The sequence below is a fragment of the Lepeophtheirus salmonis genome, chromosome 14, assembly GCF_016086655.4.
Source record: "Lepeophtheirus salmonis chromosome 14, UVic_Lsal_1.4, whole genome shotgun sequence".
Classification (NCBI taxonomy): Eukaryota; Metazoa; Arthropoda; class Copepoda; order Siphonostomatoida; family Caligidae; genus Lepeophtheirus; species Lepeophtheirus salmonis.
The window spans coordinates 30,795,905-30,819,265 of NC_052144.2; the positions used below are offsets into that span (position 1 = coordinate 30,795,905).

The window sequence follows — 23,361 nt, forward strand, 5'->3', positions numbered from 1 at the left end:
TAGTACAATATTCAAGGTACGATAGCAAATCGCGACTTCTATTTTGATAGTGTGAGGGAGGCTGCATTTGTGAACTATGTTTCAAGAAAAACTGGACCTTGGACTAGTCAAGAAACTCCAAGAAAGAGAGTTACCTCGCTTACACAGTCAATGAGGTTCTGTCCGTCAACCAGACTAAGTTCCCAGCCTCCGCGATTATGCTGGGAAACGTGGTATCATACGAGAAAAAGATGCACCGGATTGGTTCCCAAGAGGCCTAAAAATTAGGGTCAAGGAGTACCAGGACGTCATCAAGGAGGTTGTCTTGCCCTGGGTGAGGTCCAACTACGCAGAGGGAAACTATGTCTTCCAGCAGAATTATAGCGCTGCACTTGCAACACAAAATTTATTATTTTTAGAGGCCCATTTGCTTATATTCACAGCCAAATAACGAGCCTGAGCCCCATGATTAAGAATTATTGAATTGGTCATGTTCATATGTTTGTGCCCTTTCAGCCCCCCTGAGACACTGCCACAAAATAGGTCTCTCAAGATCTCTGCTATATCAGCCATTTAAATCATATTTAAAAACTAAAAAATATATAACTTTGATTTCTTGAATTTTTTTTAAGTACTATTGGAACAGAACGCCAAAATCTCATTTTTAGCGATCAATTATCAGCGTTAAAAAAAAAAAAAATGTAATGCCGTTCATTTTTGAATTCTGTTCACAAAACTGATGATAAGTATATCTTTCAACAATATTGGTAGAACATTGCTCTAATTTTCCTTGCGTATGAGTATTTTAGTCTTCATGATGTTGCAAGTAAATAAACAGACTCTTGTGGTACCACATTTAGGCTCATATATTTTTATTTGTTTTTCGATTTTTACTAATCAAATCTAATTTCTTGATATCAAGTGTCTAATATATTATTATCAAATATACTTTAAGAGGTCCTTTAAGTCAAATAAGAAACACTCTTATATATATTTATCATTTAGCGCTAAAAAAACTGTCTTTTAAATTCTTAAAAATAATTGAAACTTTATGATATATTTATCAATGAACCCAGTTTTTAAATAATTGTGACTGATAATTTATTCATTTGAATATAATATGGAAAGAAACAGTACTTTTACATCCTTTTTAACATTTAGTAAGAATGCTTGTATGCAGAAATAGGGTAACTGAACCAAATTGGGCCTCTGGATACCAATTACGACACAAAATCTAATGAAACTTCCTATTCTAGAACTATGTACAAGTATTTAGATATGACTTTTCCATGCAATCTTCCCTTCCTATTACTACAAACGTTTTAATTCATTATATAGTGACTACATCAGACAAATAAAAAAAAAAGCAAAATCCATACATCAACTATAAAATATATTAAAGAAAATTAAGAGTTAACATTGGATTCAAATCAACCAATTGAATGTCTCTATTTGATGACCGAATGAACATAACAAATACCATTTTATTTGATAATAATAACCAAAGATATCCTTTTAAGGAAAAAAAGAGCTTCTAACATGAACTTTCGCACCAAGAGGCTCTTATTCTGTCCATTTATCTCCCAAAGGAAAATTTGCTATATGAACAGTGTATTTTTATTCAGGTGGTAAATTAAATAGATAAAACCTTGCACCAGGGGCGTTGCTAGCTTTCATCATTTAGGGGGAGAGGGGCTTCTCCTACAAAATTATCAACACCTTAATACAATAACTTATATAAATTAGTTCATATTATATAATACTTGAGGGGGGAGGGGGCTTGACAGGGGCATCGGCAGGTTTATATATTTTTTTGGAGGGACGGGGCTTGGTTTGGGGATTTTTTTTTGAAAAAAAATTCAAAAATATTCACAGAAAACTAATTTTTTTTTGTCGTTTAGTTTGAAAAATTAAATTGTTTTGGAAAAAATTTGTTATCCATAGCTATTCACAGTAAATTAAATTTTGAAGACAAAATATTTCAAAAATTAAATTTTTTGAATTTTTTTTTCAAAAATCCATAGTTTTTCACAAAAAATTTCAATAATTAAATTTTTTGGAAAAATATTTAAATAACTACATTTTTTTAAGCTGACAAGACGTGTTCTCTAGCTGTGACGTTTTGCCGTAATAAAAAACAGTATATATTTGGAGTCCAAAGTATCCAAAGTCGCTTCTCCATAAGGATTAATCCTTTTCTGGGGAACAGCTTTGAAGAATGTAACTCACCCCGTCCGTCACGTCTGTGACGAGGCAAACCATCATCCGAAATTTTCTATCACAAAAAATGGTATCCCTACCTCAAACCCCGCTGAAATAGTTGAAGATTTCCATTTGGATATGGATACCGAGACAACATCGGAAGTTTTCTATAAAGAAAACCCCCGGTAATGGAAAAAAAGAGATCCTACAACAAAGTGACACAATCAGGAATTCCGAAATGGAATCCTTTTTCAATAAAAAACAGAAAACCATCGAAAACTGGTGAAGTAAACAATGAAAAAAGTTGGTTCGTATTACCTTTATTCATTTCAAAATTAGATGAAAATAAGAGAATAGCACCAAGTGATATGACTCTCGATAATGCAGTCCTTCTCTGGACGAAGGTTTTAGGACTAAGCCCAATAGTCTTCCGCACAGACCTCTATTCACTTCCACATGGAGGATCATGAAAGAGGAAATATTCTCTAAAAAGCCTTGCCATATAATATTGAGCTCACAGATGGTGAGGGAGAAACTTTTACAGCAAAAGTAGAATCAAGAGCTCTCATTAAAGATATGAATGAGCATGTATCATTCGAAATTAAAGTCCCCGAAGTTAGAGGTACCGTTGCAACTGATGTAATTTAACATTGTGTTGGTCTTTTTGCTAAAGTTGAGTCAATTGGGAGAGTAAAAAAAAAAAGAGCGGATTAAATACTTGAAGCAAATAATGCCAAAATTGTTAAACTGGTCAAAGGAAATTCAAACTAGAGTGAGCACCTCCACCCCCATGCTTCACTGACTGTTTTTGGATAATTAGAAAATATTCTTTCGTATCTACCCATCGATCAACAAATAAGGCCTTTATATTTCCCAGGAAGGAAAAAACAATGTGCAAAGTACTACAATTTTTGGCACCTTATGAAAGACTGTGTGAATCGTCCCAAGTCACCGTCTGAATACAGAAGATGGCTAGCACGAAGAATGAAACGTATTTACCCTGACAATAATCCTATACCTAATACTATCAATCTAAAAGACCTCAAAGAAATCGAGAAACCAAAAGTACTGGAAGCGGTCACAGGTCCCACTGGAACAGAAGATGAAGAAGATCAAGTGTCACCGATTGAAGGTGAGTTGAATGTAAAAAATAATGAAATTTACAGTCTGTAAAGGATAGAAAAATCAAAAGAAGGCTTTTTCGAGAATCAGAAGGTCGGAGAAGTAGAGGAAGAGAGACCTCAAATGAAAGTGAGATGACAGAATCAAAGAAAAGAAGATCAAGAACTAACTCAGAAAGCGAGGAGTCGAAGCACCTAAGATCAAGTACAAAAAAAAATCGGGAAAATTCAGAGTACTAGAAGCAAATATAAATAGATTGTGTTCCAATCAAAGGGGAATTTCTTTGTTGAAATTCTTGAACTCATTAGATTTCCTGAGATTGTCTGCCTTTTGAACACTAGAATACGAAAAACTGATGGATGGCATTTTATAAATTAAAAGTATAAAATTTTCTCATCAAAGGCGATTTTATAACATTCAATGCACCCATCAAGGGGTGTAACAATATTGGTCAGAAATGGTTTAACTGTGAACCACATTTTTAACGACGAAGAAGGAAATATTTTAACAATAGATGTAAGCTTTTCCGGGTACAATATACAAGATTTTATGTGTATATATTCCTCCTGAGGAGAATTTTTTTTAAAGACAACTTTAGTAAAGTTTAAATATAATCCTAAGAAGGAGAGGGTCATAATAGCCAGCAATTTCATCCTGGCAGAAAAATCAAAACGAGAATTCACATCAGAATCTGGATTCCCGAACATTTCAGAATTTAAGGTCTGGAAAAAAGAAAACAATTTAACAGATCTTGCAGATGTAGCAAAAGACTATAGACCTACCTTTGTCAGAGCATATCAGGGGAAAACATCAAAAAGCAGGATAGATCACATTGATGTATCCGACATGGTGATATCAAATCAATTTAAACTGTCAAGGCTAAGTTCAAATGGGTTATTGGATCATTTCGTTCTCGAAATTATTCAAAAGAGCATAAAAATGATTAACGTACTAGATGGAAACTAAATGAAAAGTTACTCGGAATTACTGAGGTTGAGGAGGCAATCCCAAAGTAATTGATGACATTCAGGAAGATATTAATTCTGGATGGAGTGTGCAAGAAGCACAAGACTGCTAAAAGAATCTTAATTTTTGCTGGTAAAACTGAGGCGAAGAAGAGAAGAGCCCGAGAAAAGATTCTAAGAAAATTATTGGAGGAAAAAGAAAACTGTATATTGAGTGAAGAATTAGAAAATTTAATCAATTATAAAATGGAAGGGGCACGTACAAGAACCCGTACTAATGAAAACATAAATTCAAGAAATCTAAATCTATTAAAAAAATATGAAAAAAACTAATCGAGTTGATTTAATAAACGTCATTGAGACTGAAAATTACAAAAAATGCACCACATACCAGAAGATTAAATTCATTTAGGACTATTATCAACGCCTATACACTGCCAAGAAAGAGCTTAGGACTGGGGGAGAAATAATAAAGGAGAATTATCTGTTTGAAAAAGAGCAAAGGGATTTGACAAAGAGATTTACTCCAACGGAGATCTGGGAATACAAAACTAAAAAAGTTCAGGTAAAAAAATCCCCAGGTATAACCGGATTCACAGCTGAATTTTACAAGCATTTTCCACAATTAACCTTATATCTTGCAAATCTTTTCAACAATGCTTTTTTTTTTGGCCCAGGTCTCTCAAACGATAGAAAAAAGGGACTTATAATTTTAGTACCAATAAAAGAAAAAGGCAACACAGAGATTAAGAATCGGTAATTACATTACTTGAAACTGAGTATAAAATTTATTCAGACTGTATTACTGAGAGATTAAAACCGATTTTAAACAAAAAGCTTACTAGAACTCAATTCGGGTTCCGTCCTGGTCATCAAATGGAAGATGTAACGATGTCATTAAAAATCATTGTTGGTTGTACTGATGCAAAATGTTGTTTTGATTCTTCTGGACTTTGAAAAAGCCTTCGATACAGTTGAGCAATCGGAATCAATCGTTGATATTAAAAAGAGTCCGACAGTAAGGCTACAGCGCGGTGTGAGACAAGGGGATCCTGAGAGTAGGATGTGTTTTTTTTAGCTGTTGCTCGCCTACAAAAAATGTTAGATGCCGAGATTAGAGGTGCAAATATTGGAGGGGAAAAAGTGACGAACCTATTTTTGCAGATCATGGAACTGTAATTCTTAGTGGTTGCAATATTGACTCCCAAGCGTCGAGGCTGGGAGAAGTGTAAGAAATATTCGGAGAAAGATCTGGTTTAAGGGTAAATACATATAAATCTCTAGATGCTTACGAATATGACAACGACTCCTCAAAATCTATGTTCCTTAATCTAGTGGAAGAAGCAACAATCCTGGGGAATACAATCTCCATAAAAAACGATACTGTAAAAAACCTGAGGAAGATAGGAGATTTGCATTATTAGCAAATCTATTGATGAAATTTTAAAACATAAACTCACCCTTGTTGAGAGAATAAAAAGTTGGAATCAAGTGGTAATTCCAAGAGTAAACCACATCCTGAGATGTACACCATATCATGATACATTGTGTCATACATGGAGGAAGAAAGGAATTGATTTCGTTTGGCTCCCAAGAAACGTGGAGGCTTGGGAATGCTTGACTTAAAATTATAGTGGCATCTACTTTTATTATCTTGTAGGATTCCCGTGGAAAAGGGCGATCGTATGTATCCAGATCGTTTACAGTGGTCGCCGATGAGAGAAATGAATAGCGTTCCGATTGAATCCCGAAGAGGATACTGGCTAACTATAGGCTTAGGGGCCCAATCGAAAGAAATGAGCAATTACCATATATCTACCTGAAAAAGTGAAGAATAATTTGGGGTTAGTGACAGTGGAAGATGTGTTAAATGCAAGAGTGTTTCATCATCTATTGGTGATGCTGAAGAATCAATTCCAACAATACTCATTTAATTCAAAGAGGAAAAAAGACGGGGACCCCTTCAAAGTGGCCACATCGACTATTAGGGACAACATCTCTTGGCAAGACCAAACAGACAAATTTAAAGAGGCTGCGAGTGAAACAAAAAGAGTTGAAGACTTCATCAAGGGTGTTTGTGATCCTATCCTTAAACCAAAACAGAATTACTTGAAATACCGTATCTCGTCTTGGGTCTTTTTCACAGAAGGGCTCTTCAAGGACGACCGGACAATCTGCAACGAATGTTGTAAAAAAAAAGGCAATAACACATAATTTCAGAGATTGCAGCACCCTGAAGTATATAATACAAGAAATTAGGCAGGATGTGGAGTCCAAATTGAGTAGAAAGTCATCAAACCACGAACTCTTGTATGGTTTTTGGGGAGCTTGCAATCTCGAGAGAGTGGCCTCGAAAGTTATAATCAAATTGCAGTGTTTGTTGTCTGTAGCACAGTACCATGACGTTTCTCCCACGAGTCGTTTAGCTTTGGCTGCACTAAATGAGTTCAAATGGACAAGGTTGGCCGAGAGGATTGATGGGGAGGAAAGGCGGCCCCCTCAGCTCCAAAGTTTAACTGCGTTAATAATTTAGCTTCGTAACAACGCATACTGTCAAACATACCACCACCAAAGGCGAAGAAGAGAAAATGAGTAATTAGACAGAGAGAGAGAAACAAGTGCCAAGCGCAAGTACTAACAGAATGAATTGTGCGCGCGTTCTTTACCATATTGTAAACTGCCTATTCCCTTTCTTTCTCTCTCGCTCATCTTCATATTGTATTGAGGGAGGACGAGTATGAAGACTTAATCAAAACTAATTATTTCATACGATTCCTGTTTTACTTATTAATTATACCATTCTTTTGTATTTTTTTATAGTTTTAAATTGATTTTTTATGAAAAAAAAAATCTAAATTTTTTCAAAAAAAATTAAAAATCCACAGCCAATTTCAAATATTAAATTTTTTGGAAAAAAATTTATAGTAAAAAACAAACAATCCTTAATTTAAGGGTGGGGATACAGCCCCTCAGCACCCCTCTGTGGACGCCCCTTCTTGAGCCCCCGAAAGGAGCTCCTAGTGACGCCACTGCTTTGCACTTCATATATCTTTCGATAATTATTTTTTGTTCACGACTTATAATTTATATGAAATTTCGAAAAATAGATACAACTTCCCCCTTGCGTGAAAGTTAACAATTTTTTTCGACTCGTTGTGTATAAAAGGTGAAAGTATAACCAATTTTATGCTTATTGCATTCCAAAAATGGTCACTGTAAGATTTGTAGACAAAGATCTTTATAAAATTAAAATAAGCATTATTTGCATTCAAGATGGCTCACAATTAGTAGTCGTTACATCAGCTGCACATAAGTCAGGGCAGGAAAAGAGAGATACTGTACTTTCAAAAAAAGTATAGAGGTCAAACTTGTGGAGAAAAGCTCATGGGATGGTATCTCTTATCTATCAAGCTCTAAGCATGGAAGACAATATTAAAAATTATAGAAATAAAATGCTATCGGCGATATAAGTGTATGTCCATACTAATCCCCCAAATTAATTCTTTTATCACGGCAGCCATGCTTCGACGTCAACTTTTTCGTCTCGTCTCTTTACGACTTTAACTTCCCAAAATATTAAGTCGTACGCAACATTGTGAGTGGTAAAAGATGTAACGAAAGACTCCTCTTAATTTTATAAGTAAGAAAGACGAGATTAGTATATGAGGCAAAACATGAAATCCCTATTAATGATGCAAAGAAGCAAGAAGAACCAATTAATTTTCCCTAACTCTTTTTGAAAGATTATATGATACGTCATGTTCAACGAATCGTCCCAAGATAAATAACATTTTATGAATTTAAAAGACAGTTTTTGGCATAAATGAACTTCATAAGTATATTTGACAGTAACATATTATATACTTGGTATAAAAAAAACGAGATTTGAGTTGTACAAATGAAAAGAACAGACCAAAATTATATGCTTAATACGCAATACTGCAAGCGTATACTTAAGACATCTTTAGGACCAAAATACTTCTAAAAAAGGCAAATTCAAGTAACATTATCCAAATATTGTTAAAATATATATTTCTAACCTAAAATACTAATTTTTATAAAAGTCTTATATTTCGATTCCACTCGATACTTTTATAGGAACGATATGAAAAAAAACTTTATTTCTCGATATTGTACAGATTTTTAAATAGAAACGCGTCCATGAAGTTAACTTTTTTTGGACAAATTTTCTTTTCTTTTTTAAATGAACAAAAGGCAAAATATCCTACAATAACAAATTCCCAACTCTTGTCATTTTGGTAAGCTCTAATATAAAAAGTTTAAAAAAATAAATTAGTTATTAATATTCTAATTGTGAGGTTATGCGTAAGTCCGGACTTTAACTCGACTTCTCTATGAACTGGGACTCTGAACTAAAGTCAGTTTTAATTGGGTTTTTAGGCTAAGACCCATTAAATTCTTGAATGATGCATAGAAAATCATAGAGTCTAAAAAAATATAAAACCTTTTTGTTAAAAAAAACTGTCATTCAATAAATATGATTAAAAAAGGTGGATAAAAATAAAGGTCATGTAAAAAAACAAAAGAGAAGTTCCCTGCATTTTATTTTCTGAAACAGCTGAAGTATTTTTTTTTAAATCAAAATTTAAAAAAGGAAAGAAAAAAAGGGCCTCAAAAATTATTTTAAGCTAGACCCTGCTCATGCTAATACCAACCCTGCTTGAGGAGCCATGTGAACTAGGGTTTTCATTATGTTGTTATCATTGAATTGCTAACGCACACATATTTTCTCACTTATTCTTATTATTATATTAGGATAATAATAAGAACAAAAATACGTCCCTAAGAACCGGTGTTTTGTTTTTGTCCGGATTAATTTTAAGTTAATTTTTCTAGTGCCATTTTTTAAAGTCTCAATCTTTGGATCTATTTTCTCTCCGCACCTGATTTGTGATTTGTACAAATATGATTTATTCAACAAATTACATCTCTTATAACGTTATTGTTGGTGTATCTTTAAAATTGCCAAGCACAACTAACGTCATCCACAATTCCTTAATTGAATAGCGCCCTTAGTAATTTTGATTTAAACCATTTCGTCTTAGGACATTTTCCCTTTACAATATTTAATATATAAATAAATGAGATTTATAGGTCCTTTTTGGTTGAAATTGATGTTCTCTTGTAACTTTTTAATCAAAATATATTTTTGCATTACTATAAAACACATTAAGTGGTTGTTTTCTATTAGAAAAATGATGGAATCATGCCCCAAAGTTTCAATGCATACACAAACAAAATCTGACTATTTAATGAATTTGAACCAGAGACAAAGGTGGTAATAAAATCAGTACAATAAGAAAAACATAAAATAAATAAACACGGTAACGATTCGAAACGAAAAATTGCTAATGCCTTTTCCCTTATCAATTATCATTTTATATAATGGATTATTCATTATGGCAAATACTCATTAATTGATTAGCTAGCACAATTTGAGACAAGAGAATAATTCATCATTATTCCAATATAAAATTTAAAAAAACAACAACATTAATTGCATTTTATTATAATACATATTGCGTATTTTGATTGAAACCATAAATAAACAATAACTAAGTATAAATAAGTTTTTTCCCTGTTCAGGTTCAACGGTTCTATCGGTCCCGGTTCTTTTTTAACTGGCTCAGTTTGGTAACAGTCACTTAAAACAAAAGGCGTTGCTAGATAATTCAGGCCTAGGAAATGATATTACCTACAAACAGGACCTTATACGAAGAGTGTGTAGTATCCTAAGCTTCAGCAGAGGCCATGTAAACTCCGTTTGCTTAAGATAATGTCTTTCACAGTGGGGCCGTGAGGGGAGGCTAGGGAGGGAGGGGGGGCAGGAAGATGGAAAATTGAGGATTTCTTTCAGTCTACAGGGATGTAGTACACATGTTTCCTATAAAGGATGCCCCATCTAAAAATTTATTAGTGTAGGGGGCATTGGTGAATAGGCAGAGGATGACCTGCAAGCTGTTAAATTATCTATATACGAATAATATAGGCTATTAATTTGTAATTGGAAGGATGGCACCCTCGGTTTTCCGGTAAATTGCTTCATGCCATCCAGTTCTCTGAAAGTTTCTTGAACTTTTAAAGGATGAAGAAAACTTGATGCCCAAAGAGATCATTCCACAGCTTGCAGGTCATCCTTCTCGAGATCAAAGAAGACAGTATTGTGATACTTACCAACATATTGTGACTATTTTAAATGATTATGAGAGTTGTGAAAATTTTCATTATTTACGGGCTATTACTCATAATATTGTATTTTGAATATTTAGTTCTTTTACAATTGATGTTTGTTTATGTTTTTCTAATATCTCATGCTTATATTTGCTGTTAACTTAGAGAATATACAGAAAATACAATCTTAATAGAAAATAAATGTGCAAAAAATCGACTTACTTTTTTTTTTTTTTAGAAATTGTTTCATTAATATAGGTGGGAATTCACCAGGGGGGAATTTTCCAGGAATCACCGTGAGGGTGTGTACTCTTGACGTGGAATAACCCATAGACAGACATGTTCAAATAAATTTGTAACATTTTGTTACAAAATTCTACTATGTGTGTGAGTCCTCTATTTTTAAAATCAAGTATGGGGTTACAGGGGCGTCCGGAGGATTATATTAGCGAGGGCGGGGGAGGGGTTTGTTTGTTTTTACAGAGCATAATTTAATCGAATGACTTTTTGTTTTCCCTGATAAACTTTTCTTTTAGAAAATAAATCCCTAACATTTTTTTTCCTCAATGACAATAAAAGAAATCATATTTTTTTTCTTAAGTTTAAAAAAAATAATAATAATCGTTAAATTGATTTGTAGAGGTGGTTCTACAGCACTTCCACCCCTCTTCTGGACGCCCTTGGATTAAAGAGAGTACCCTTCTACCACATAAAACCACTTAGGGCATAATACGTCCCTCATAATAAAAAAAGTTTACTTTACAAAAAAACAGCTTCTTAAAATGGAAATTTGTTTTTATTATGGAATAACAGCACAATTAAACTGGGTCAAAGATGTTATAAAGATCGGAGACTCAATTGCATCAGATAGGAACAAAAATGTAGGAAAATTGAGAAAAAGAGGAAGACTAAAAAAAAGTCATAATCATTCCAAAATTGATGAATGATGTTTGAATAATACGTAGATTATTATATTCTTGACTGATATGTTTAGAGTAATGAATAATCCTTATATTTTCGAAACCCGGACTAATTAAATAATACACTACTATTTATAAAAGTGCAACACGATAAAACTTTATTTGTTCTAATATCAACACAAAATAAGTAAATATTTGTACTACTCTGATAAAAAATAAACCTTTATTTTCTCATTTTCTAATTCTCATTTTGTTATTGTTATGTTGATTCAATGTACACAATGTATGTTGACAATATCATCCATTTTGCATTGTGAGCTTGTTTTGGGCAGATAAAAAGGTGCAAGCAACGGTTTTTGGTGAGCTCCAGGACTATCTATGAAAAAAATAATTAATTTCGGGGAAAGTTATATAAAAACTTTTGAAAAATTGTTTATCTTTCTTCAAAATGCTAAATTTTGAAGAAAAATAAAGAATCTTTCAAAAGTTTTTAAAGATTTTTCCCCTAAATATGATTTTTTTCCCGGAATTTTTTCAATTGTAGATCATCTTAGAGCACATCAAAAAACGTCAAACCTTTTCATCTGTAAAAAAAACCCATTATGAACAATGAAAACGTGTCTGACAAGTGTACCAACACAATAATAAAAATTGAGAATAGAATTAAAAGTGCAATCGAAATGATCAACTAGTAGTTTTTTTACATCAGACTTTGTACATACAAAAACTGTCGTTTTAATTATAAATTGATAATGATTATAATACGACAAAAGTATACATTATTATTTAGAAATAATTTCCGTATCTTTCGGAGGTTTAGTTCCAGACATGGAGTAAATAATGGTAGAGATTAATACCAGAACTCCACCAATCAGAAATTTTTCTTCAATAACCAAATCTTGGAGAAGGAAATATGATGTAAGTGAGGAAATAATGATGGAGATGGATGTGGCAAAACCTTTTTGAATATTATCGGTATATTTGACCACAGCGGCTACAATAAGACCTCCTGTGCCTTGTATTAATATTATTGCCCAGACGATAGCATCAAAGTTTTTAAATTGATGCCCCGGTCGAAAAAAGTTTGTTCCCTCTTCTATCAGTACTCCAACAAATCCAAAAGTGAGCGAAAATATTGCTAAATGAAGCAAATAATAAATAAATTTTATTCTACATTATACATTGTGAGAGGATATTTAAAAACAACATAGTTGGAAAAAATTAAAGGCGGGTTCCCTGAATTAATCAAAGATAATAGAAAAATGTTAAAGTGATAATTGTTAAACAAAAAGGAGGAACATTATTATCTATATCAATAATAAATCAAAGTTTGTCTGTATCCAGGTTAATAGAAACAGAAGATTATACTATAACGCGTGTACGACTGATATTTGACTTCCATCACGTTTTTTAATATTGATGTCATAGTGTTGAGTGGTTGCGTGTGTTGTCAAAATCTGTTTTTCTTGCCCAGCAGTCGGTACGATACATTAAATGAAAATTCTTGCCATAGGTACGTCATAGACTATGAGTGGTTGCGTATTTTGTCAAAATCTGCCCATCTTGCCCAGCAGTCGGTACGATACATCAAATTGAGAATGCTAGCAAGCCTGGTTTCATGATGGTCTAACCTTGTATTTCTATTAACCTTGGTCTGTATGAATGTTTTAGTGAAAAATAGGGATTTTTGATGAAAGCCTTAACATTGTTGCATGTAATAACGAGGAGATATAAAGGAAGGACTGTTTGAATATGAAATCTAATTAGATTTAGCAACGAGCGTGAGTAGGAAATCACAGCCAATGAGCGTTCCATAAAATAATATACTTCCTAACTAATAATATCATGTTTTTTCTCAAAGTCTTATTAGTGCTCTTTCATTCTTGAACAGTTGACATAAATGAATTGATTTAAATATTGAATAACTACAAATGAGTGTGCTCATGAAAATGAAAGAGTTACACTCATGATTTGTAAACAACCTAAAAAATTGTATTTTAGCTAAGGCATAGTTAATGTGGAATATGCCGGGTACCACCGCTAGTCTTTGACAAAGCAGGGAAACAGTAAAGTATCGAGCATATCTTAGACCCCTTAAATGATAAAAAACAAGCTGCATGATATTTTTACTGATAAACAATATATTATTAAAAAAGTACAAATTTTTGCTCATAGCATCATATTCAGGACGTCATCAAACTAGAAAAAGGGGCTTTGTATGGAGATTGGGGAGGGTGGAGTATTTACCCCAGACAGGGCAGTCTAAAGTAGATGCATCTTACCCAATTGCAAATTACGGATGACAATTGAGCATTGAGCTCCGGTTTTGACTAATTTTTCATAGTATACCCCTGCGAATGGTGAAGAAATACACGCAAATAATACACATCCTAGACCAATGAGCCAGGATTTTTCATGTGAATCCTCCGTTGATTCGGTAGCCTTTTCTTCATTGATTTTATGCTGGGATATCTAAAGTATGGATTCAATATTAGTTATCATTTTCGATTAAATCTCATTGTATTTTAGAATCCCTGATACACACTTGAACTAATATAACTCCAGCCATCAATGTAATTAAAGCCACCCATTTAGTCTTATTTATATGTGTTCCAAGGATCCAAATTGATATCAAGCTTGTTGTTAAGATTTTTAATTGATATGTGATCTAATTCATTATGATAAATGCATGGATTAATATTATTTATTCATTTCATAGATAATAAAGTATTACTTGGAACGTAGCTGCATCAAGATTTGAAAGAGCAATGAAAATGATATTGTTTTGAATTGAATAGAGAACTCCGGGTACAATTAGCTTTATTGTTTCCTTGGGATTAAATATAATTTCGTTCTTGATGGCTGCCCATGTTAATTTAAAGCTTAATGCTAGAAATAAATAAAAAAATTAAAAAGTGACAGATATGAAATGATTCTAGGATTTTTAGTATTGTTAGGTCAGTCAATCAACTTTATTATGTATTGTTTGTTTTATGAGTTCTGGCACTGTGTAACCGTACAAACCATAGAAATGCACCATGTAATGTGATGGACGCCATAAGAGATATGCAATAAAAATATTTATTTTTCAAGTGCGCGCTTTAAGTGTCACGATATTTCTTTTTTATACTTTTTTTTTATCAGAAAAAATAATTTTAGGGGGAAGCTGGAATAAAACATTTGAAAGATTACATATTTATCACAAATAATTATATTTAAAAAAAAATGTGTTTAGTGCAACATGGACTATACATATTCATTAATATGGTTCACACTTTATATTTATTAATTTTGGGTATCCTATGTAATTTTGCCCGCACGTCGTACATTATCTTTCTATCTCAAAATTGGAGAATGCGACAGAGGATAGTTGTAGTCTAATTCTCGCAACCTTTTAATAATAGTGAAATAACTGTATAGGTCAAGCTATAGAACATGAAGTGAAGAATATTATTACGGATGAACAGGAGGGGGGGGGGCGGAGTTAAATAATAGTTATAATAATAATGAAGTCTTGTTACTTGTACAAACTCGCGTGTAGGGGCCTCTGTTTAGGTTTTATTTACTTCCGCCTATTGTATTAAGGGGGTTACAAAATTAGATGGAAGGTATCATTGTGTGGAAGGGCATATGTTAAGAAAGAAAGAAGCATTCTAAAAATAAATTAAAAACATTAAATTTCCGGTTCGTTTAATTAACAATCCTTCCAAAAGAAAATGTTATAATCCAAAGCTATCGAACAAGTCCAATTTGGGAATTTTATTTGAGATATGCTTCTTCTTCTTCTTGGATGAAAGTAATGGGTATCATTGTGAATAACACATATGCCATGAAATCCACTATCTCAGGAAACAGAAAACATAAGTGGAGCATAAATGAATTTAAAAAAATAAATGAAAAATATGAAGAAACCTCATATCAGATATTGGATCATAATGTCGTCAAGAATTCTATAAAAATGACATTTTCTCCACATATACTCGTTTAAATATGTCTAAAAAAGCTCTCTAGAGATATTGATAACTCCTAAGCGTCTGAGCATACCTTGAAATGACTCCAGAAAGACTCAATCGTCTGAGTATGAGCTCTAGTTAATGGATCTACAAAGTTATACTTATGCACAACAGTAAAGTGTTCCATATCTAGCCCATTCGCAGGGTTGCGATAGGCTTCCCAATCGTCAGAATGACAGTTTGTTCCTGGTTAAACGTAAAAACTTATTCAAACCATTGTGATCAAGTTTGAACAGGGGACATAATTATAGAGTGTACACTAAGCGTCAAAAAGTATAAATTTTGGCTACATCTTCATAGAAATAATATAATAACTACTTTTAAGTACTCTTTTAATAAAATATTACAAACAATATTATAATTCAGTATCTAATAAAATACTATGGAGATTTTTTGAATATGTAATTCATTTTCATAATGGTGAAGAAATAATATAACGGTGATACAGATAGTCCGGGTTGTATATAAAAGATAAAGGAAAATTGATATTATTGACTTATTTGGCTAACTACCATATGATTTTGGGCCTTTTTTTCCGTTTCTTTTGAGATGAAAAGTTGCGTGATACAATAAAGGTAACGACGTTTCAGATTATGATTAGAGGAGAATAAACTTAAACATGGAAAAATGAGCCCAAAGTACTCTGTATATTTTTGTGTTAGCAAGGTAACGCCGTGATGACAATCAAGATGGATTAAGTAAATAAAGAAGGGACTACAAGTGTAGTATAAAATTACTATATCAAATAAATGAATAATCCTTGAAATGTTTGGCAATATTTCCTACAATATTTTTAATACAAATAATGAAGTTAGCAACTTACTATTTTGTTTGTAGAAGAGAAGTAGTAGAATAATAGTTTTCACAATTTCGGAATAAAACACTGCAAGAGTGGATGAATAACTATTGTAGAGTCTGGAATATCTCATTAAAAGTACACCAGATGTAGTTTGAACTATTAAAAGACTTAAAACTGAGATTCGAATCACCAAAGTGTAGGATATGTTTGGAGTATGCATGCTTAGACCTGAGAACGAGAACTAAGCTTATCACTAAATAATAAAGATAAAAAATAGTTAAATAAACATTGCAAAAGTTTGAATACATAAAGGAAAAAACGATCACCCTATTGATCCTAATTTTGACTTGACACTGTTGAAAAAAGTTTAAAATTTATATAGAATAAGATAGAATTATCACCTGTTTAAGAAGTATGCATATATTTTATATAATATTTTAATATTAGTAAATACATCTGTGATAAAAAAATCAATTTTTTTGTCGAGTAAAATAATAGCTATCTATATAAAGTGACGTATATGAATGGACAACGCACTCAGGAGATATTAGTATCTTGAAATCCATGTGTGTAGGTTCGATACTCAGTTGCCCCTAGAAAATTTTGTGTTCTTACCTAAGGGATATTGAATATATTATATCCAGACTCGTCACTAACCCAACGGGTTAGTGAATTATAGAGAGGTGACTCAGGACGAGGGATAATTTAAAAGAGTATATTATGTATTTTCACTAAAATAAACAGGGTAAATCATAGATGAGCTAAAACACAAGTTCCTAAGCACAGAGAGTAATTAACTTTTTTAAATTTAAACTTTTTAATAACTAATTATGATTGATAAATTTATATGTGTTTTTTTTTTCTTATCAGTGATTAATAAAAAGTTAAAAAGTAAACAATTTGTTGTTTGTTTATGAAATTCCTTTATACATAAAAAGGAATCGGAATTGTCTATAAAGATGGTATCAGAAACGAAATTGGCTGAAAAGTTGGTATCGGTTCATCCCAACTACATATTAATTCATTTCAATTTAGGATGAGAATCCAGCTCCAACTTCATTAAATTGTAAAATAAATATTAATCTAAATTACTTTATCAACGTTAATTCCATCAATTTATTTATTTATTGAATAAATGTAAATACATATTTAATGACAACAGAAACGGGTCTAAAATCTTTTATTCAACACTCATGTAATTATTTAAGAAAATATTTAAAAAAATTGTAGATACCTTATATTTTACAATATATTGTGGTTGTTTGCCAATCTATGACTCGTGTCCAATATGAATCATTCATCATGCTAAAGGGATATTATAAATTATAATCGATGAAAGAGAATTAAGTGATTAGTATTTCTCCCATTCGAACCACAGTTGTACTTGTTTATTTTTCTTTTATCTTAATATACAATGAACTTTTAATTAGATAATTCATTCTAATATATATTATATTGGTGATAGTTATTATATCAGTTTAAAAGAATTTAGCCATTTTTTCCTGAGACCAATATGAACATATATTATTTTTACTTACTTAAATAATATATTATTACGGAAGAAAACCCTTAATTACGTTACGAGGGAGCTATTTAACCTTATTTATGGACCGACAAATGGGGCTTGACTAAACTGAAAGGGACCAGCCTGGACTAGACTGTGGTCTTAAATAAGGACCGACACAACACTAGTGACAATATATCCCTAGCTTAAGAGATATACAGGGCTATTCATTAGCTTCAAAGTTACTATTTTACGTAATATTTAATAAAACAAAATTGGGGATGTACCGATACCAAAATTAAGCCGTTGTCGGGTCCGATACCATCTTTATGGGCGATTCCAATACCGATTCAGATTTTTATTTTGTATTCAGGAAGTTCATTAACAAATAACATAATGTATTACTTTTTTTAATGTTTAATTTTCGACTGATTGGCGCAAGAAAATATTAAAAAAATATGAATCATAATTATAATTTGTTGTTGATAATTTTAAATTGAAATTCAAAAAGTTAATTTCTCTCTATACTCTGGAGTCAATTTATTCCTAGTTGGCGAATAAATATTAGTAGCATTTCTGAATAGTCATTCTACTTTTAATGAACGTAGGCGGATATGATAAGTATTTACAAGCAATTTCCTAGTACTTTTTTTGTGAAATATATGTTATATAAGTCAAAATTATCAACTCAACGTGTATTGAATAATGAATACTAATCTGTATTAATTTAACATAATTTGAATTATATACTAGAATTTATTATCTTTAAATACCATTGACTCTTCTAAAAATATTAGAGGATATGTTTTTTATTTGTGTGAATATAAAAAAGATCCTTCCCTGGGGTAATTGACGGTTGGTTCCTGCTTATCTTGGGTAAATCCACATTATTATGCAGGATGCTTAAATTTTGAACTTTCGTAAGAATTGAATATTTTATCTCAATTTACTAAATAAAAAAATCTTACTTCAGAGATGAAAATTAAGTGAAAATAACGCCAAATGCGTATGACATGACAGTCATGATGTTGGAACTACTGGTACGAGGAACTATTCATAATACATGCAGTTCTTTTTCTTCATAATTCTGATCCCTTTTGGAAGTCAGTTTTAGAGGGCCACATCAAATTTATTGAGGGAAGTATTCATAAGATTCACAAGCTTTAACTTAACTTTGCGTGCATTCAAAGTCTTTTCAGGAAATTTTGTATTGTTATTAACTTTCATTTCTGTCTATATGGTTCTTTCAAGACCGAATAAGGCTCTGATTGTAGAAATATCATAAAAAGGTAAACAGTTTTAAAAGGTCTCAAGGCTAAACCTGCATTTGTTGATAGTTTTAATGGTTATTTTCGTGTTTTAGGACTTACAACAACAGTAACAAACGTGATTTTAGACCAAGAACATGCTATGACCTGAATTTTGATATAAAGATCTATTTTTATTGTACCTCTTATATTTTAAAATAAAAATTGAATAAAAAATAATTTTGTTTTTCTTAAACATAGGTAATTTTATAGTATGATCCTCACCTCCTTCTATCGGTTGAACATTTGAAATAATAAAATTAAAAAAACTAGCAAAATATTGAATCATGAAGAAGGATGCAGTCTTTGGTTAGGACCAAGCAACCGTAGAGGAGCTCTGACAGCAAGGTCGTCCTCACCTCCAAAAGAGATTTTATGGATGCAAGTTGGAAGGTACTTGATGCCCCACAAACATGAAAGGGCATAAAGGGCTTCCTAAATAATAAGCTGAACCAAGGAAACAGAGAGGAAAGATTGAAACCGAAACCCCCAGGGGCAAGGAAGCCACTTTTATGCCCTTATAAGCCATCAATCAGATTGCCATCTGAGGGACTTAAAATGCTAATCAAATTTAAGAAACTCGCGCTCTCCTATTCTCCTGGAATTCAACCCATATTTGAAATTCATACTGATGCTTTTACCGCCGGGCATGGCATCTCTTTTTAGGATGGCAGGTTGGAGAAAGGATATAAAATTACACATCCATATGCTTAAAAGTATAACTTCTGCTTAAATTTGCATGTACCATCTTTGCAGAATATAATTGACGAACATGAAATCAGGAGAGCTGAAGGCACCGCTTCAGGATTACTATTATAGGGTGAGTAGTTTCATGGCAGTTATGTACATCATTTATGTTATTAAGGCCCTTTGCATCTCCTTAGATAAGTGAATTTTGACCTGTGCTCCCATTATCTACCAATATATCTTCTGCATCTTCGTTTTCGATAACAATTTTCACCATTGAATTTGATTAGGTCGTAAACTAAGAACATCTATACTACATATAAATAATTTTTCCAGAAAAAAATGACCTTAAATGCACTCTGATAGCAGGAGCTCACATAAAGTAACAATGAAATGTTTCAATATAAATTTCAAATAGATACAGTAAATAGTGATGAACGAGATATTCAATTTAATAAAAACTAAAAGAACAAAGCATTTACAGCAAATCATTTTAAAAATAAATTAAAATTGTGTATATATTGTTACATTTATTTTTTTAATATTATTTTACATCTTGTATATAGTAGGCGGATTCTTCGTGAGACGATCATCTCCGATGGCGATTCATGCCTGAAGTTAGTATCTTCCCATAAATGAATCTTAAACTAAAAAGCAAATGAAAGCTTTGCTCCAAACAAGTTAGAAAGTAGACACACAAACTCAAGGATAATTTTCATACTTTATTTAATTTAATTTATTATGGATATATATTTAATATATATATATCCTTCATCTGAGATAGGTAAACTATAAAAAGATAATAAATTTTAATGACTGTCTCTTTTGTAAGCTCCTCTTGCCTCTTGGAGGTCTCATCAATCTCTATCCCCTCCGAATCTACCATTTACCCTCTTTTCCGTCTAAAAAAAAGGAGCATTCCCTTTGCAGACCAGTATTGAGCTGTATCAACTTCCAATTTAACCCCATCTATTTCTTCACCTCCGGAAAAACCCAAACAAATTCTTGAATGAAGGGTTTAAAGATGGAGCCATGAAGTGTAATGATGAGAGGGGATTTCCTTAGGGGTTCTTCCGAGAAAGAAACTGCCGGTTCTTTGGCCCTGTGGCTCCGACTGTGTGAGCTCCCATGGTACTTGTACTGGGGAGGAGTGTAGGGGGGAAGGGGTGCAGCGCGCCACAATTTAATATATATGTAAAAGGTGTTGAATAGATAGCGTCTGTGTACTATTTATGATCAGGAGTAAGAAGCTACATTAAAAATAGTGGATGTGATGCCAAATTCGAGGGTATCTGGAGAAGTCGACGTCTGGATTCGACAGGCAGAGTTTGGCAAGATTTTTTTAAAGATATAAAACATGGCAGGAGGGGTTCCATTTTTTTTTGATGGAAGAGAATCCTCAGGATGCGATCAACTGGCCGACAAGGAGGACGCTATAAAAATTTTCGTGTACTGAAGAGCACTTTCTTGCTCAACCCATTTCCTGCCTACGATACAATTAAAGATAGAATATGGATTCCGGACGAGTCGGTCAAGGTCTTTCTGGTGGAGACGAAGAACCTAATTAGTGGAGTGTTCATGAGATGTGATTAGGTGTTGGTAATGACTTCCTAAATTATTTTTTCTATGCCATCAAAAAACCCGTTGCCCTCCATCCGGCAAGTTCCAGCGTTCCGGAAGTACTTTAAAATAAGGTCAAATTAATAAAAAAAAAATCTTATTAAAATTAAGGGATAATAAAAGAAAAACTTATTTTATAATTTTTTTGAACTTGTTGGTAATTTTTTTGACTCTCTTATGCAGTCGGTTTTGTAAGTAAAAATTGATGAAGTAGCTATTGAGGGCATACAAATATAATTAAATAATTATGGATTTTCTATTTATTCAACTATTTATATAATTAAATTTTTTAAAGAACAAGATACGAATGGCGATAAATATACATAGTTTTTAAATCTTTGAATAATCAGTAAATTACTTCATGAAATCAGACTTTTGAAAGTTTTTATTCAATTTTGATCTTGAGTGATTTGTAACAATCAATTTTTATCTCTTTCCTCTTTATCATATGTCATGAATCCTAATGATAATGATCCTAAAGACTTGAGAACAAAAAAAAAAAAAAACATTGTTCAGTTCGCCAACAACAAAAAAAAAAATTGTACACTCAAAAATGCTTACATTTTACAACAAATATGTATATATGTACTACCCTTTTCTTTTCTTTTTAATATGAAGCGATGAGCGTACAGCACGTTCGTTGCTTAACCCCATTTGAAGTAACATTTATTAATTTTTATTTTATATAATGAACTTTTCTTTTCTTTTCTTTTTTTAATATGAGCTTTACCTGCACACGCTTTTTTGTTAGAAATGAGTCCTCAACTCATATTTTATGCAGCTCTATAAAATTTTGAGGCGTATACAATATGCGTTGACTTAAAGGCTTACAATATTAAATTCATGTTTATATAAAGGATTATACTTATTGTCTTTTCTTTTTAACATTACAATCCTAAGATATACTTGAAAATGGCTTTACACTAGTAAAAATATCCTTAAATTAAAAAGTTTTTACTTAAAAGTTAAGAAAAAAACTAATTTTAAATTTGTATAGAATTCAGGGGCATCCGTAGGGGGTGGACTGGAGAGGCTGTAGTCCCCTTCAAGAAAAAAAAGAAGGGATTTTTCTTTGTATTAGAAATTTTTTGGTCATTTCATTTTTGAAATTACTCCTTAAAAATTTAATTTATCAAAAAAAATTAATTTTCTGTGAAAGATTTTTGAAATTTTTTTCATAAATTTAATATCTAAAAAATTTGTCAACATAAATAATTTTATGTGAATAGCTGTGGATTTTGAATTTAATTTTCTGTGTAAGGCTATGGATTTTCGAAATTTATTTCGAATAAGTTTAATATTTAATTTTTTTTAAGAAAAAGTATAATTTTGTACGTTTTAGTTTAAGAAAATTTCAAAACCAAGCCCCAAAAAAAAAAAAAAAAATATATATATATATATATATTATCCTCCAGACGCTTAGAATATGTTTTAATATTTTGGTCAAATTGAAGTTATCCTCTTAATAAATTATCTTCTGATAAGTCCATAATATTTAAGAGAAATTAAGTATATCTATTATAATAATTTTACATTGTTAAAACAGAAATAATTATGTATCAAAATGAATTGTGAGGTTGTGTTGTTATTTTTTTCCAAAAGTTTGATTAAATTGCGAACATGTATCATAAATTATTTTCAATAAAAATACATATTCTATATTATTGAGATGATAATTGTTTAATGATTTCACTTTCTGTAAAAAAATTAATTATCTTTTAAAATGGATAAGATATGAGGTGTTAAAATTTCAATTTATTGCATTTACTTTATTCATATCAGAAAGTTATTTCGTACTTCATTCAAAGTAAGAGCTCACCAAAAGAAGCTATTATTTATATAATTTTTCTTCTTTCCGTCTTGTAACTTGGTTTTTGGAAAAAATATTAAAATTTTTCGGAAATAAATTTCATAAACTTCATTTAAAATATTAAATTCAAATTTTTTTTCAAAAATCCATAGTTATTCTTAAAAAAAATATTTTTTTGGGTTGGTGGGGGTCTACATTCCCTCCAGGCCACCCTCCTGCAGACGCCCCAGAATATAATCAA

At 31.8% G+C, this 23,361-nt stretch overlaps 1 protein-coding gene and 1 long non-coding RNA gene across 6 annotated transcripts; both read right to left on the reverse strand.

Annotated features, from left to right (window-relative positions):
• Nucleotides 1–5,014: 5,014 nt before the first annotated feature.
• Nucleotides 5,015–6,904, reverse strand: LOC121129675 (uncharacterized). Its single transcript, XR_005868474.2, has 5 exons — nucleotides 6,501–6,904; nucleotides 5,729–6,442; nucleotides 5,561–5,662; nucleotides 5,421–5,485; nucleotides 5,015–5,357 (listed from the first exon to the last, which is right to left on the reverse strand). It is a non-coding gene; the product is annotated as an uncharacterized lncRNA (long non-coding RNA).
• Nucleotides 6,905–11,511: 4,607 nt separating this feature from the next.
• On the reverse strand, nucleotides 11,512–17,477 carry LOC121129596 (UDP-N-acetylglucosamine transporter). Of its 5 annotated transcripts, none has more exons than XM_040725321.2 (6): nucleotides 17,427–17,477; nucleotides 16,217–16,420; nucleotides 14,115–14,269; nucleotides 13,926–14,048; nucleotides 13,663–13,852; nucleotides 11,512–12,518 (listed from the first exon to the last, which is right to left on the reverse strand). In XM_040725321.2, exons 2-6 carry the CDS (start codon nucleotides 16,410–16,412, stop codon nucleotides 12,163–12,165), a joined length of 1,020 nt encoding a protein of 339 aa, XP_040581255.1. In that variant the 5' UTR covers nucleotides 16,413–16,420; nucleotides 17,427–17,477; the 3' UTR covers nucleotides 11,512–12,162. The 5 variants fall into 5 exon arrangements, with proteins under 5 accessions (XP_040581255.1, XP_040581254.1, XP_071749492.1 ...); XM_040725320.2 differs by lacking the exon at nucleotides 17,427–17,477 and adding an exon at nucleotides 16,808–17,018; XM_071893391.1 differs by lacking the exon at nucleotides 17,427–17,477 and adding an exon at nucleotides 16,808–16,912 and having other exon boundaries at nucleotides 16,217–16,445.
• Between the last annotated feature and the right edge of the window lie 5,884 nt (nucleotides 17,478–23,361).

Bases quoted from the DNA above. Each gene is read 5' to 3' on its own strand.
- LOC121129596 (XM_040725321.2), bottom strand. From the start codon at position 16,412: ATGCATACTCCAAACATATCCTACACTTTGGTGATTCGAATCTCAGTT. The intron at 14,270-16,216 runs GTAAGTTGCTAA...ATTTATTTCTAG, and splicing joins TCTCTTCTACAAACAAAATA to CATTAAGCTTTAAATTAACA. The intron at 12,519-13,662 runs GTAAGATGCATC...TGCTTCATTTAG, and splicing joins CATCCGTAATTTGCAATTGG to CAATATTTTCGCTCACTTTT.